General features: G+C 39.8%; 1 protein-coding gene and 1 pseudogene across 1 annotated transcript; both read left to right on the top strand.

The window, feature by feature from the left end:
* The first annotated feature begins 1,317 nt into the window (after window positions 1-1,317).
* LOC137294626 (uncharacterized) lies at window positions 1,318-4,862 on the top strand. Its single transcript, XM_067825685.1, has 5 exons — window positions 1,318-1,379; window positions 2,053-2,127; window positions 2,750-2,880; window positions 3,494-3,611; window positions 3,912-4,862. Exons 2-5 carry the CDS (start codon window positions 2,061-2,063, stop codon window positions 4,094-4,096), a joined length of 501 nt encoding a protein of 166 aa, XP_067681786.1. The 5' UTR covers window positions 1,318-1,379; window positions 2,053-2,060; the 3' UTR covers window positions 4,097-4,862.
* Window positions 4,863-7,015: 2,153 nt separating this feature from the next.
* Window positions 7,016-9,280, top strand: LOC137294082 (aldo-keto reductase family 1 member B1 pseudogene; annotated as a pseudogene).
* The last annotated feature ends 5,393 nt before the right edge of the window (window positions 9,281-14,673 follow it).

Raw genomic sequence — 14,673 nt, 5'->3', positions numbered from 1 at the left:
GGTCGCCAATGATTTCTAATCCACAATAATCGATTAGGGGCTGGTAGATAGACTGGTGGGAGGGATTAGCATGGAGACTTGCCAATATTTTTAACCAATGTGATAACGAACTGTCTAATCGCACTAATCATACAGGGCGGAGCCTGTACCTGTGTCTGCAGGACAGCGTCTGGCTAGTGCCGTGATTGGGCTGAAATATGTATATGACAAGCATTGACCAAGGCTGACCACTGGTTCTGTTTGTCAAGCAAGTGCTGACTACATGTTGTCATCCATGTCTCTGGCCAGATGAGTGAGTGAATAAGTATGATTTTACGCCTCATTTAGCAATATTCAACCAACAGCACGGACACCAGAAATAGGCTTCACACATTGGGCCCATGTGAGGTATCGAACCCGGACCTTCGGCGTGACAAGCCAACGCTTTAACCATTGGGCTACCCCATCACCCTTTTAAGATGAAATACATGTACATAATTCTACTTTTATGACACATTTCAATACGAATGCAAAAGTTTACATACTGCTTTCAGTTAATACATTAAGGTTCACAGGCATATACAGTCTAGAAACAATTACAGCTATCTGATTCCCAGTTTTCATTCACCCGATGAAGGAATAAGAAACACCATATACCTCGTGTTTCAGAAGTTGTTTATAAATGTTCAGCTTTCTGTGCAACACTTCTTAGTTCCAGTCAAAACGTTACGAACACTTAGTGCTATAAGTAACAATCAGCCAAAGGATAAATTAATGAATATGAACGAACGACGCCTTTTTAAGATTCCAAATAAGATGTTCTTGCAAATAAAATCTGATGGTTTAAAAACAATTAATCCGTTTTAACGAGACAACCTTTGCCAACAGCGTAAGGATCTAAATAGATCAATATAGGTCTATAAGCTGGATCCCGGTCTATATATAGGTCTATATACGGACAACGTCGCGTCATAAAGAGATCTGTACCTATGACAGTGTAGTCAGGAGATAGGGACTGACGGGTGCTGAGACAATGAAGCGGCTTCTAATGCGGAAGTGGTCAGTGTCACGTTTCCCTGGTGGATGCGAAAATGATTGATGCCAACTTTTATTCAACTGAATAACAACAGCATGATGGTTCGGTGTTTACGTCGAGTACCTGACGCATGCAAGAGACAGCTTATTTGAAGAATGGCATGTCAGACATGGACGGCTGACGTCACATCTCTTCAACCAATCAGTATTCAGAAAACGAAATCGTTTACTGAGGCGTGACACTCTTTGTATTGTTCCACAAATTATTACCTATCTAGTGTATATAAAGGATTGATAACCACTTGATTCTATACCAAGACCCATCTGCGGAATCTTGCACCGTGTCGACATATTGCAACGACCAGGTATGATTTAAAAAAATATATATTTCAATTAAACAGGTATAATGAATTAGACACACCTGTACGTTTTGATAAATCTCATTTCAGTTTTATTGTTTACGCTGTCATTCATTTTTGAGTAACCCATCTCCCTCCCGCCCTGAATTTTCATTCCGATGTCAATTAAAATATAGTTTTCTATCTCATTTGTTCTCGCTGCTGCCAACCTTATGCCCTGATAATAACAAAAATACTCTTTCTCTTGCACACTCAGACCCTCCGTGGCAACGTTAATTTAAACATTATTAGTGTTATCATAAAACAAGTAACATGACTAGTGAAAATATGATATATAAATTATTTTGATGCTTGTTTCCGTCTAATACAGTTCGCGTTTAAACCAGCTTATTCAAAGTCACAAACCAGTAAATTCTTTGATCTCTTCAATATTTCTAAAATACTATATCTGACCGATTTTAGTACAGGAGGAATGTTTATAACCAACACAAAGGATGTAAAAGTAGGTGCAAGTATATATTTACCTGAGGGTGTTGGTGACAAACGTCTCCCCTGCACGCTAAGCCATACTTACCACACGACTAGAGTCACTTATACCGCTATGACTGACAGGTGACACCTGGTCTAAGGCGTTGTGTCAGATAAAGGTCATAAACTATCACAATGTTTGCTGTTGCAGGTAACAATATGGACATCAAGACTGTCTTGTGTGCCTTTGTTGTTCTCACGGCAGTTGAAGCGAGTTCGTTTATTGGTACGTATATTGACCATTTCAGTTACATTTCCAAAGAACATTCTTTTCTCACAGCGGTTACATTTCATTGTGCCTAACCATCTTTTTAAATTCCCAAACTTCTACAGAGTTTGTGGTAGATTATATAACAATCACACCACTCCTACCGCTAATGTGAAGTGGATATTATTACAAATTTCCGAGAGAACGAAAGCATAAAAATATGCCCCAGTCTGACTGATAAACAGGTGGCCCTGAATAGCTACAGATTCAGTACGACAGAAACAATGATAAACTAGTAATGTATGAGACTTTCACATCCTGTCGCTTTCCGGCATACCTATTTCAAACTGTTGTTTGACTGGTATTTACGTTTGGCATTTTTGTATGTCATGATGCCGTGATCACGACTGCTTGTGACTGACATCAATTCCATCGGCATCTCCACCGCTATCGGAGCGGTCTAATAGATAGACATTGGTATCTCGAGACAATAACGACAATGTCAGAGTGTCAGGTATGGAATGACACCTGTTGAATTTCTAATTTAACTATTATTGATTGTCTGATTTTAAACTTCACAACTTCACAGAAACTTCTAAACGCCGCTGAAAGACTTCACAGAAATCATTTGTATTTTCAGAACCGGTTCCAAGATGCTTGTTGTTTTGCCTCAATGGTATGATCCCTGGGGAGTGTAAGTGTAACTCATGGTCCAGTCGTAGTGGCGGTCTACTTGACAAGACACACCCCAAAGTCTCACCACGCTGCTTGGTAAGAAACAGATAATCGATATCACAATGTTATATTGACTGTAATATTACCATCCATTGTGATTATTGGTTTGTGAGACAGTGATCATTGTTCTTCATAATTTCATGTTCAACATTTTGCAGTCTAACTGTGAAAGAAATGAAATGCAGTTGAAATTAATGTTAAACCCACATCGCTCTTTAATATCATCCCAAGATCTAATATATTTGTATGATTTCGTGCGGTATATTGCAACTTCTGGTAGACTTCTAAACGGTATAGTTTGATATAATATACTAAATACTGAGTACAAAATGTGAGCGAGTGAGGGTATATTCCCTGGCATGCATATTTTTTTATGAAGATCTGGGTTAGAACTGGTGTTCTGCAAACTATTCTTTTCTTGAGAGGCGACTTACGGGTAGTCATAACAGTGAAATATTTGATGCATGTCACAGTATCCCAACGGCGAAGATCGCTGCTAATGATACGAATCACTGGGTTGTCTAGACTTGATATTTTACAGACCACCGTCATTCAGGAAAAGGAAATTTCAACTTCTGCGTTAAGAAACCAAAAACAATTAAAAAATTATAAAGTATGCATTACATTAATTAAAAAATTATTATTACAGTTCACGCGATGTGGGAAGAATTCCAGGTGCGTGGAGCGCTATGGAAGAACCGTGTGTGTTCCCGCATACCACCCATACAGTGCCATCCGCCCTACACGCAAACCCGTCATGGCTGATGGTAAGTATGTATACTAAACTCTATTTACAGATGTGTTTGTTACGAGCGCGAAATCAGCAATGGTGGATAGGAACATTTGGTTTTGTAGCATTGAAAACACATCCATTCATCAGCAGTCGCTGCTTGCCGCATCCGGCAAGAAGATTCCTATTCGGTTGTCCGACAACACGACAACAATCAAATCACGAATTAAATCAGTCGTAAAAATACCAAGGAGACTTATCACCCATTGACACGAAACCCTATAGCCAAATTTTCAGTTTGCCTCGAAGTCACGTTTGTGATACGTCTTTGCTCCAGATACTTGCAGTCTTCCGATGGTGATCGGACGATGTCGAGCTGCCTTCCGTCGCTTCTTCTTCAACCCTGCCAGCGGCCGGTGTGAGCAGTTCCTCTACGGCGGTTGTGGGGGCAACGCCAACAACTTCAAAACGCTGCAACAGTGTCGTCGCGTCTGTCAGCGTGGTCAGCAACCTGTTCATTAAGAACAATTCATGGTCAGGGTCACATAATATTTATTGATTCATATAGCTCCATGCAGTTACAGTGCTGTTAATCTTGCTATTAGGCTCATGAATATGTATTCAATACTTTAGGCTGCAAGAAGTAAAAACTTGCAACAGGTAACCACCCATTAGAAATCTTAAGTGCAGGATTTTGGAACAAACACAACCGCTTTTACACTGTTTACTTATGTGTGATATTTTCAGTTAAACAGGTACATTTGAATTGCATAGATAGAGGAACTGATTGCACACAAAACATGCTTACATGTTTAGGTCAAGTGTTATATTAAGTCTCCCAGTCGTTCAGTTTGGACTAAGTGAGTTCATTGTATATTGCTACCCATTTTACTGGTAACCATGAAGATATAACACCAGTAACGTTAGGTTATATCATAGTAAATTACCTTATTAACAGTAGGCCTAGATGTAATTGGGGGAACTTGAGCATGATATATTTTTGTGACACCGTATAAACCAAGCCGTCAAAACAAGCAAGGATTGTACGTGAGGCTGTTGAGATATCTAGTATTCATGTCGGACTTGTCCTTATCTCCACGTAAGAAATCCAAAACCATCATTTACTGGTATTCCTTATTCCACTTGCTTTTTAAACCCTTTGTAATCCAGTACAAATACTTTACATCTTCTAAGATGTGTCGGGTCTTACAGAAAAATACTCATTAGGGCTTGAGCCATGAATTGAGGAAATAAGGCATGCGTATTTGTGATATACACGAATGTGTAATATCTGGACGAAATTTGCTCTTTGAACGATTTACACAATATGTAATAAATGTTTTTATATTGCAACATGGGTATTGTGTTTAAATGACGAGTTCGTCAGATTGCTGCCCTTACTGCCTGTGCGTTCTATTCGGAAGAGTGAGTGAGTTTAGTTTTACGCCTCACTCAGCAATATTCCAGCTATATGACGGTGGTCTGTAAATAATCGAGTCTATACCAGACAATCCAGTGATCACCAACATGAGCATCGATCTGCGCAATTGGGAACCGATGAGATGTGTCAACCAAGTCAGCGAGCTTGAAAACCCGATCCCGTTAGTCGCCTCCTAACACAAGATGAATCGCCTTTTACGGCAAGCATGGGTTGCTGAAGGCCTATTCTACTCCGGGACCTTCACGGGTCCTATTCGGAGGAGAGTGTGCAGGAAACATTTACGGTCGATGGCTCGACCCAAAACGGAACGAAGCGCTCCCAAAGCCGTTAAAAGACAAAAAATGCAAATCAAAAGTGCAATATTTTGTACATGGGTTTACCTCCCTCGAAAAGAAGCAGCCGCAATACCGAACCCAGTCAGGGCCGGTTGGTGTGCACTCAGGTGTAACGACGCCTTCTCATTGGCCACCGGTTCATTTGCCGTTATGCAACTGAAAAGCTTGGTATGATAACTATCAAACAGCAGACCACTTGCTGTTTTGTTTTTCACACTTTTATACTTCTTGTCAAATAAATACGTACAACTGAAGTAAGAGGAAAACACAAAGCACTAAGGTGATCATAAGTCACTAAGGTAACCTTAGTGCAATGTCAAAGAATGGGAGTTAGGGTTAACCTTAGTATACATGAGCCCCAGAACAGTATATTCCAGATGAACGGTCTCTCACGAGATATAAAACTGCTTAAACATGTACAGTTTTCATAGTTTCAATAGAACATACAGAAAACGATCCATTAAAAGTGGCGTCATGCCTTCCTAACGCATTTACGGGGCAATGTCCCCATGAAACAACACTGAAGATCCTTGGGGAAAACTTGTAACTTCTAAAATTATTTATCTCCGCGCTCATAACGAAATATCTTCAGAGATTATTGTCGAAATACTAGTGGAGATAAGTGTCTCCCTTTGCCAACAGTTTACATGAATGCCAACTTCTGAATAACTAATTCAATCTTTTAATCCTCTGATTTACACAGCAAAGCACGTTATTGATCTTACTTGACACCTGCCTTGCCGTCATCGATCGTATTACATGACAACAAACTTGATGAAGCACTGTTAATAAAAATAAGGATTTCAGTTATTACATGCACTGTGACAATTCTCCACAAGATAAGACTAGAAACATAATAGGTGCAGCCATGAATGATGTAATTCACTCACAACGACGTAGATAGCCTGATGATGATGTGGCCACACACACACACACACACACACACACACACACACACACACACACAAATTCATATTTACTTTGTAGTTTTATACGATGGATTTTGAAAAAAAAAGTTTATTCGAAAAGGAATATTCGAAAAGATGAATACGTCAAGTGTTAAGATGATTAGGACAATATAAATATATAAATAGAAGAACAGTGCACAGAAAACAGAACGCCGCTGGAATGCTCCAAATGCCTTCGAGCTAAGTCACTCGACTTGACTATGCCTGGATCGTCTAATTGCTACAGTAACTGTTTACCTGTTTTCAAACTTAGACGAAACCGGTTGATACCGTCTCACAGTCCCTGACCCATACAGTATTATTTTCTGTTTCAGTCAGCTCTTTCTATAATGTAAAGGCCACGGATGAAGCAAGAAAAGATATTCCTCTAGTTCTGAATCTAATTTTTGTTTTCATGGACTAACCGTCCGTTTCCAAGCGACGACCTTTCCAGTGATATATTAGCACAGGGTGGTTAGATATAGACACAAGAAACTGCAACTAGCGGAGTTTACCGACTGGGTCCGAATTCTTCGTGTGTATGTTTGTCGCAAACATTATATAGGCACTAGCATAGAGACAATCACTAGCATTTCGGCTACCCAGGGCTGATTGAACACCAATGCACATTAGTTACAGGAACTAGCCTACGGTGCGCAGAAGGATTCAGCGATAGCCGCCTACGACAACCGTATTTCGATTTCCCATTTCCGGTTTGTTTTTCACGTGTTTGTGTTTGTAAACAAAATTGGATGCTTGACTGTGTACGTCGTTGGTGCGTGGTTCCAAACACTGCATGATCATCTGTTCCCGTTCACCTGATTTACCAGAAGTTAATCGGCAAGGACCACAACATGGCGTCTATTGCGCGTTATTTGTCAATGAATAATGGCGTACGCATGCCCACTGTCGGGCTGGGAACCTATCTTATGAAAGGTGACACAGTGAAACGGGCCGTCGATTACGCTCTGTTCGTAGGATACAGACAAATCGACACAGCACTTAGCTATGGAAACGAAGTTGAAGTAGGCGAGGTCATCAATGATAGAATTAGGGCTGGGAAAAATAAAAGGAAAGATTTGTTTATCACAACGAAGGTACCCTGTGCTTATTTGGAAAGACACGCGGCATTCAAAAGTACCGAGATGTCGCTAGAAAATCTCAAACTAACATATGTCGACTTGTTGTTAATTCACCAACCTTGGGGTAATGTCAATAGAGGGGATGGAACACTCAAACCTCTCAATTCGAAAGGAGAACGTGAACTCCAGCATTATGACCTGCTGGAAACATGGTTTGCCTTTGAGGAGATGCATGGTCAGAATTGGACCAAAAGCATTGGAGTATCTAACTTCAACCCAAAACAGATTCAGAAGATATGGAATAAAGCTAAAATCAAGCCTGCAAACCTTCAACTTGAGGCACATGCTTACTGGCAGCAGAACAAACTTGTTGAGTTTTGTGGAGATAAAAACATTGTACTTACAGCATATTCACCACTGGGTGCACCATCTAGACCTAAGAAAAAACCCGATGATCCGATTCTGCTTGAAGATCCACTAGTGAAACGATTAGCTATGGAGTATAAGAAGACTCCAGGACAGATATTGTTAAGCTTCTTATTGCTTAAGGGCATGGGTGTTTTGCCTAAGAGTCAAAATTTCGAGAGAATTAAGGATAATCTGGATATTTTTGACTGGAAGTTGTCATCAAGCGATTTTGAGAAGCTGCTTAAGCTAGACAACACTGTGAAATATTTTACAAATGAATGGGCACACGGGCATCCTGAATTTGACAAAAGTGAACCATTCTGATAAATTGGACAAACAACTTCACTCATTTGTACTACCAGTACTGGCAGTATATTGTGGTATGTGCTTTTTATTCATCATATCTTGTTAATGTTATTCTGGATTTATTCATTTGGAAAATGAATGTACATTATGCTTGCTCTAGTTGATCTGTGCATAGGGCATAGCAATGTTGCTCTACTTAAGAATTCAACCTATCGATACATGAGCTATGTTCAGTAATGGTCATGGAGTGTGGTCCTGCGCATAAAGCTCAGGTCACAATCAGGTGAATTCTTCAAAGGCATTTAGAAGTTGGCATAGTAATACAGGACAAATTTTATGGATAGCAACTTTTTGGGTTTATTTTCACGACATTTCGGGGCTTATCCTAGCCCCCTCATCAGGTTGAGCTGAACTGAACAGTAAGGCTAACTGTTAACTCTGCCCATGACTTCACAATGCTGATGATGTCACAATGCTATGACAACATGATACCAGTAGCTAACAGGAATGCTATGACAACATACTAAAATTAGTAGTGAATGTTTACAACTAACATGACTCCTAGAATGAATACATCTTATTTTGTATACATAGTAGTGTTGTTGGATTAAATTAGAAATGACAGATCATTATTATACCAAATTATAAGTTTGGACATGTACAAAAAATTTTTGATAAATGTATTGCATGTATAGCATGTAAAGTAATTCTATTAATAGTACATAGAAGTTATTGTTCATCCATGGGTGCCCTTGTTGGTCCCTTTACTACGATTTTTTGGTGATGCACCAGGCACTAGGGAGGTAAACCCCTGGATCTCTGTTGATCTCCGGTACTAATCTTCTAATGCAGATTGACTCAAGAAGTTTTCTTTTCCGCCAATTATTGACGTTGGACGCCAAGATTTGAGAGTGTTGCCAGTTGATAGAATGATTTTTATTTTTAACAATGTGTTCTGAGAGTGCAGATTTAAGGTCAGGTTTTTCAACTGACGTTTTGTGTTCTTTTAGTCTAATGTTGAAAGACCGACAAGTTTCTCCAATGTAGCTGCTTCCACAATCACAAGAAATTTTGTATATACATCCTCTGGAATGGGACTCATTCTGGTTGCTGCCACCTCTCCCATTTGCTCTCAGGATGGTTTTTAAAGTTTTATCATGTTTATCAGAATAAAATGTCACATCCAAGCTTGTAATTCTTCTTCTGGGTATCCAGCCTAATAATAAAAATCACATTGTAGTGCTTTGAGCATGCCCCTCTGTGGTGTGGCTTTCAGCACATTACACATGCTCTTATTATTATTAATAATCTGTAGCAGAGACTTCAAAACTAATAGTAACAAAACTTTTACGTCAGGTAGGCTTATAATTCTGAATTGCAGATAGAGGTAGTAGTGCAACCATAAGGCCTTTCAGCATTAAATTCTAAGGCTGTTTGCATAATATCATGAGTACAATAGTGTAAGGTAGCACGAGCAGAACAAGACTGAATTAACTCTTGTGATATGTTAAATGTCTCCAGGTCCGAAAGAGAGAAGCTCTTTTGTGTTGAGTCAAACTGACTCGAAATCAGCATTTTCATTTGTGTTGAAATTTACCATCATGCTCTGCATGGATAAGAGTAAAATGAGATCTCTAGTTAACCATGTTCAAGTACAGATTTCAGAATTATAACAGTATCTGTTATCTGAGCTATATACATGATATAGGGTGGTAAGGACTTACACAATTACTTGATATCTCTCACTTGATATAGTTGGATGAGATAAATGACATTTTTTCACACCGAATTTTACCACGGTTACCTGCTTCAGTTATGATGAAAAGTCGGCAGGTGAAAATAGGGGTAAATGATATGAGTGATGTGCAGCTCGATTTTATCTATGACCTTACAACACCAAAAAACTAAATGTCAAGGGGTGAATAGGACCATTCAGTTCATGAAATCCTGTGTACCACATTATCACATGACGAGTGATTTATCATCACAACTGCATACTAGACTATTTTTGGTTTTATCTTTCTTTGTGGGATGATTACGATTACACACTGCCATTTAGAAAGTGGTCAAATGTAACATTTCATATTGGGATTACACTTTCTTAGTAAAGTATAGACTCTAGTACTTTTTGGGTTGAGTCCCATTTGGGATTCGTACCTGCACCCTTTTGTGGAAGTCGCGGTGGCTCAGCGGGCTAGGTGGCTGACTTTGTGTGCTGGCAATTAGGTGCCTGACTCTGAGGGTGCGGGTTCAAATCCCAGATGGGACTCAACCAAATAAGTACTAGAATTTGTACTTTACTAAGAAAACGTAATCCCAAATATGACATATGTGACATTTCTGTGTGGGACTTGATCAGTATTGAAACCACCATGGAACCATCATGGAAAGAGTAAAGATGTAAACAGGGTGAGTTGTGACATGATATAGCATTTGTTATGTGTTATTTGTTAATGAATAAGAATATGTACCAGAGCTGTCGTGGCTTTGCATTACAGCTCAACTGATAGCTCAGTTCTTGACGGAGTGCTTGCTGCATGCTAAGTGTTTGAAAAGAGTTAATGTTAAAATATCATTTCTGTTTTAGCAAATCTCAATGCTGTGCGTTTATGCTGATGCTTGTGTATTGCAGATGACTGAAATATTTCACTTGATGAAATGACATGATTCAAGTCTGATGTTTCGACTGTGACTTAGTCCTCCTTTAACATGTGATCATGGTGAACAGAACTCACCAGATTTTACATGAAGGTAACACACACTCTTGTATGTGAAGAGGATGCAGGTTGTTGTACATGGTGCCATATTTGAATATGTTGTTGGTTGATGTTTTAGATACTGAGTATTCACACGAGCACAAAGTGATATATATATTTATACGTGGCTTAGGAATATTAAAATAAAACCAAAATTTGTTTCATTTTGTATCTGTCAACTTTTTTATCTCCAGTTATTGGGCCATAATCGACTAGAAGCTGAGGGGAATGATGATATTTATGGAGAAACGTGCAATGTGAATCCCGTGTACAAATTTACTACCCCCACCCCTCCCCACCTCTCTCCCCCCTTTAAACTTACCACCAATCTTGCCGTAAGTTATAAATGATCCCATATAACTCACTGATGCAGCTGATATATTACCTTAGTGTGTATGTTTATGCATATTCTGCTCTGTACATGTAGACAGTGATGTACTCTGTGCAGAGTTGCTTCCCTTGAGTATGGGAGACAGGATTGTGGACCCATGCTGTTGGTAAACATCGAACACATGTATCACATCAAGCGTCCCTCCAATGTTACGTTGACACTATGTCATGGGGCTTGGGCTGGGCAAGAGAATGTTTGTATTTTAAAGCTCTACTGCCTTGAGGACAATTAGTAGATAAAAATACTTTGTTTGAAAATCATAGGTCTATAACAAAATTATAGTAGCTCTAAATTTGATTTAAAACTGAACGTGTAGCGTCAGTTTTTAAATGAAACACGTAGAGCTATTATAGTTTCGTTATATACCCTGAATTTCAAAAACAGTATGTATTCATACAGTATGCATTCAAATCAGTGGCTGATAGAATGAGCAATACTCAGTGACATTTTACATGTTTCTGGCATGTGCCAAGATATAATACCTACATGAACTCCAGTGACACGTGGTCTGTCACGCTGTATGACTGGCCCTGTCACCCATTTGATGATAGCAGGAGCAATGGTCAATGCCATAAAGTTACTAAGTTCCTGACATTGTGACCATAAAATCTGTATTTCAATCAGCTCGAAGGCGAGTAATACAATGATAAAACAAATTTCAACCTTCCATGCCAGTCAACTCTGAGGTGGTACCACACTGCTGAAACAGACATTAAATTCTTGTATTTTTTTATGATGTTGAATTCACACTGTTGAGTCTGTCATATGTCAGACTGTGAAGGCTGCAGTTTAACACATCCTGGGACTTTGTGCCTGTGAGTGAGTGAGTTTTGTTTTACGGTGCACTCCGCAATATTTGAATTATATGGCTGTGGTCTGTAAATAATTGAGTCTAGACCAGATAAACAAGTGATCAACAGCATGAGCATCGGTCTGAGCAATTGGGAACCGATGACATGTGTCATCCAAGTCAGCAAGCCTTACCACCCGATCATAATAGTGGCCTCTTACGACAAGCAGAGTCGCCTTTTGTGGCAAGCATGGCTTGCTGAAGGCCTGTTCTAGCCCAGACCTTCACAGTTTTGTTCTTTAGATGATCAATCTTATACGGTAATGCTTTTAAATCTAAGTGTTCACATCACATTCACACTCGTAATTTATCACATAGATTTTGAGAATGAAGCGGAAGTAAACTCATCAAGACTGCCTGGCCGGCGACGGAGATAAACCTCGAGTGACGTCCCTCTTTTCTTCGAGACCCAGTATTTTTTTTGTCATAAGCCTAGGCCCGGGGAGGTATGGGACGGGCATTACTTCAATGTCGCCCCCTGTTCGGGGATTTTCTGAGGAATAGCCCTTGGTTTATTTCTTGTTTCGAAGACTGATATGACTTTGACTTGCTAACACTAAATGCGATCGTAAAATATAACAATATTGAAAACTTCAGCATGTAGTGCCGACACCCAGTTTCGAAACCTCAACATTTCGTGGTTTTATCCACGAACACATTTTTGGGTCTTTTCTCTCTCAGACATACAGCTTGGAAAGTTTAGTACGCGTTAATGAGTCATAAATTCAGTCACAGTCGGTCTTGCAAACACACATTCTTAGAGTGGACAAATGAATGATCGGGACGCGGCAAATTCAAAATTATTTTTTTTAATGGCAATGAATTAGAGTGACGCCGGTGCCCGAGAAACATTTCACTCTTCTAATTTAACCTGAGCTGTGGGATCAAATGGTTCACTGGAATATTCCCCATTCCCTTCAACATATATCTGTTTCTTGTATTGGGGGCTTCTGCTTCTTCATGGTACGTGCTTGACAGGTAACACACTCGGAGACATAGCTGTACAATCCTTTGTACAAGTTGAGCCAAACTTCCGTCCTACTTGTCCACTACCACAATGAGGAAGTCCCAGGGTGACCTCGATCGTTGAATGATGTAAGTCATTGGTGGCGTCATCCACAGCTTGCCGCTTATTTAGTGGAATGGTATAAGGTTTCAGTCTAACAGGCGTGGTGGTCACCAGTGTCTATCCTCATACGAACCGTGTCAGTATGTCCCAAGTCCATGTCATTCCTTGTAAATAGATCCTGGTTCCTATCTATTCAGTCACGTATACAGTTACTGTGTTCACGCGGTACTCTAATCTTCAGTCTTGCTGTCCAATAAATCTGCATACTAACTAGACTTTCTGGAGGAATGTTTTCTAAATTGCCGACTACACAACCTCTCCTTAATCTGACTGATCTATTGGTGGTGTTCACCATCAAGACTGGAACATCCCTTTCTTTGCTAACCATGACATCCGAATTGCTAGCGAGTATACCTGATTCATTATCTAAGTATTCCCTGTCAGCTGCCGAAAACTGGTACAAATCATTCATTTCTAAGCTAACCCTCTTCTTGACTTTAACTTTCAACACATTCTTACTTTCCGGCGGTAATGACACATTAGCAGCTAGTCTAACGTCGGATGAGATGTGAATGTCCTCTTCCAACTTAACATAGGTCTTTCCCACCCTTAGGCCACCTAGGTCGAAGTGAATTCCAACTCCTGCTTCAGTCAACTAGTCGTGTTCAGGTATCATGCTGTGCTTCATATTAGGCAGTATTAAGCATGCTTCTTTTAGTTCAAGCTCTATTGATCCAAACAAAGAAATGCAGGGTTAAGGTCACAGTAATCTGAACCGTTGCTCGATTTTGTTCCATTGTTTGCTTGAAATACAATGTTTTACTTTGCATCTCTGGTAACTGCTGAGTAATAATAATTATTGCACCATGTATTTGGTATTATAAGACACATCACAGATGCATCATTGCACAAATAATACATTGAAGAAACGATGTTACTTGTTATGACTTTGGTGCTTTCCAAGGTTGCCAAGTATTTCTGACTGTATCCCATAACTGCACTACGTCATGCTGTTCTGTGCCCAGATGTTGCTTTTCAATAATATTATCCCTGCATTTTAAATGAGTGAGTGAGCTCAGTTTTCCACCCCCATCAACAATATTCCAGCTATGTGGCTGCGGTCCGTAAGTAATATAAGTTGTGTGGCAACCGATGACATGTTTCAACCAAGTCAGCGAGCCAACCACCGGACTTGGTTGACACATGTCATCGGTTCCCAATTGCGCAGATCGATGCTCATGTTGTTGATCACTGGATTGTCTGGTCCAGACTCGATTATTTACAGACCGTCGCCATATAGCTGGAATACAGCTAAGTGCGACGTAAAACTAAACTCACTCACTGTACACTATTTCATTCTCATTTTAGTTGATAATGTACACGTGAGTGAGTGAGTGAGTGAGTTTAGTTTTATGCCACACTCAGCAATATTCCAGCTATATGGCGGCGGTCCGTAAAATAATCGAGTCTGGACCAGACAATCCAGTGATCAACAACATGAGCATCGATCTGCG

Source organism: Haliotis asinina, chromosome 8 (genome assembly GCF_037392515.1).
Source record: "Haliotis asinina isolate JCU_RB_2024 chromosome 8, JCU_Hal_asi_v2, whole genome shotgun sequence".
Classification (NCBI taxonomy): domain Eukaryota; kingdom Metazoa; phylum Mollusca; class Gastropoda; order Lepetellida; family Haliotidae; genus Haliotis; species Haliotis asinina.
The sequence above is the reverse complement of the archived record's forward strand: the minus strand, read 5'-3'. Positions and strand labels throughout refer to the sequence as shown.

Bases quoted from the DNA above. Each gene is read 5' to 3' on its own strand.
- LOC137294626 (XM_067825685.1), top strand. From the start codon at position 2,061: ATGGACATCAAGACTGTCTTGTGTGCCTTTGTTGTTCTCACGGCAGTT. The intron at 2,128-2,749 runs GTACGTATATTG...TTGTATTTTCAG, and splicing joins TGAAGCGAGTTCGTTTATTG to AACCGGTTCCAAGATGCTTG. The intron at 3,612-3,911 runs GTAAGTATGTAT...TCTTTGCTCCAG, and splicing joins CAAACCCGTCATGGCTGATG to ATACTTGCAGTCTTCCGATG.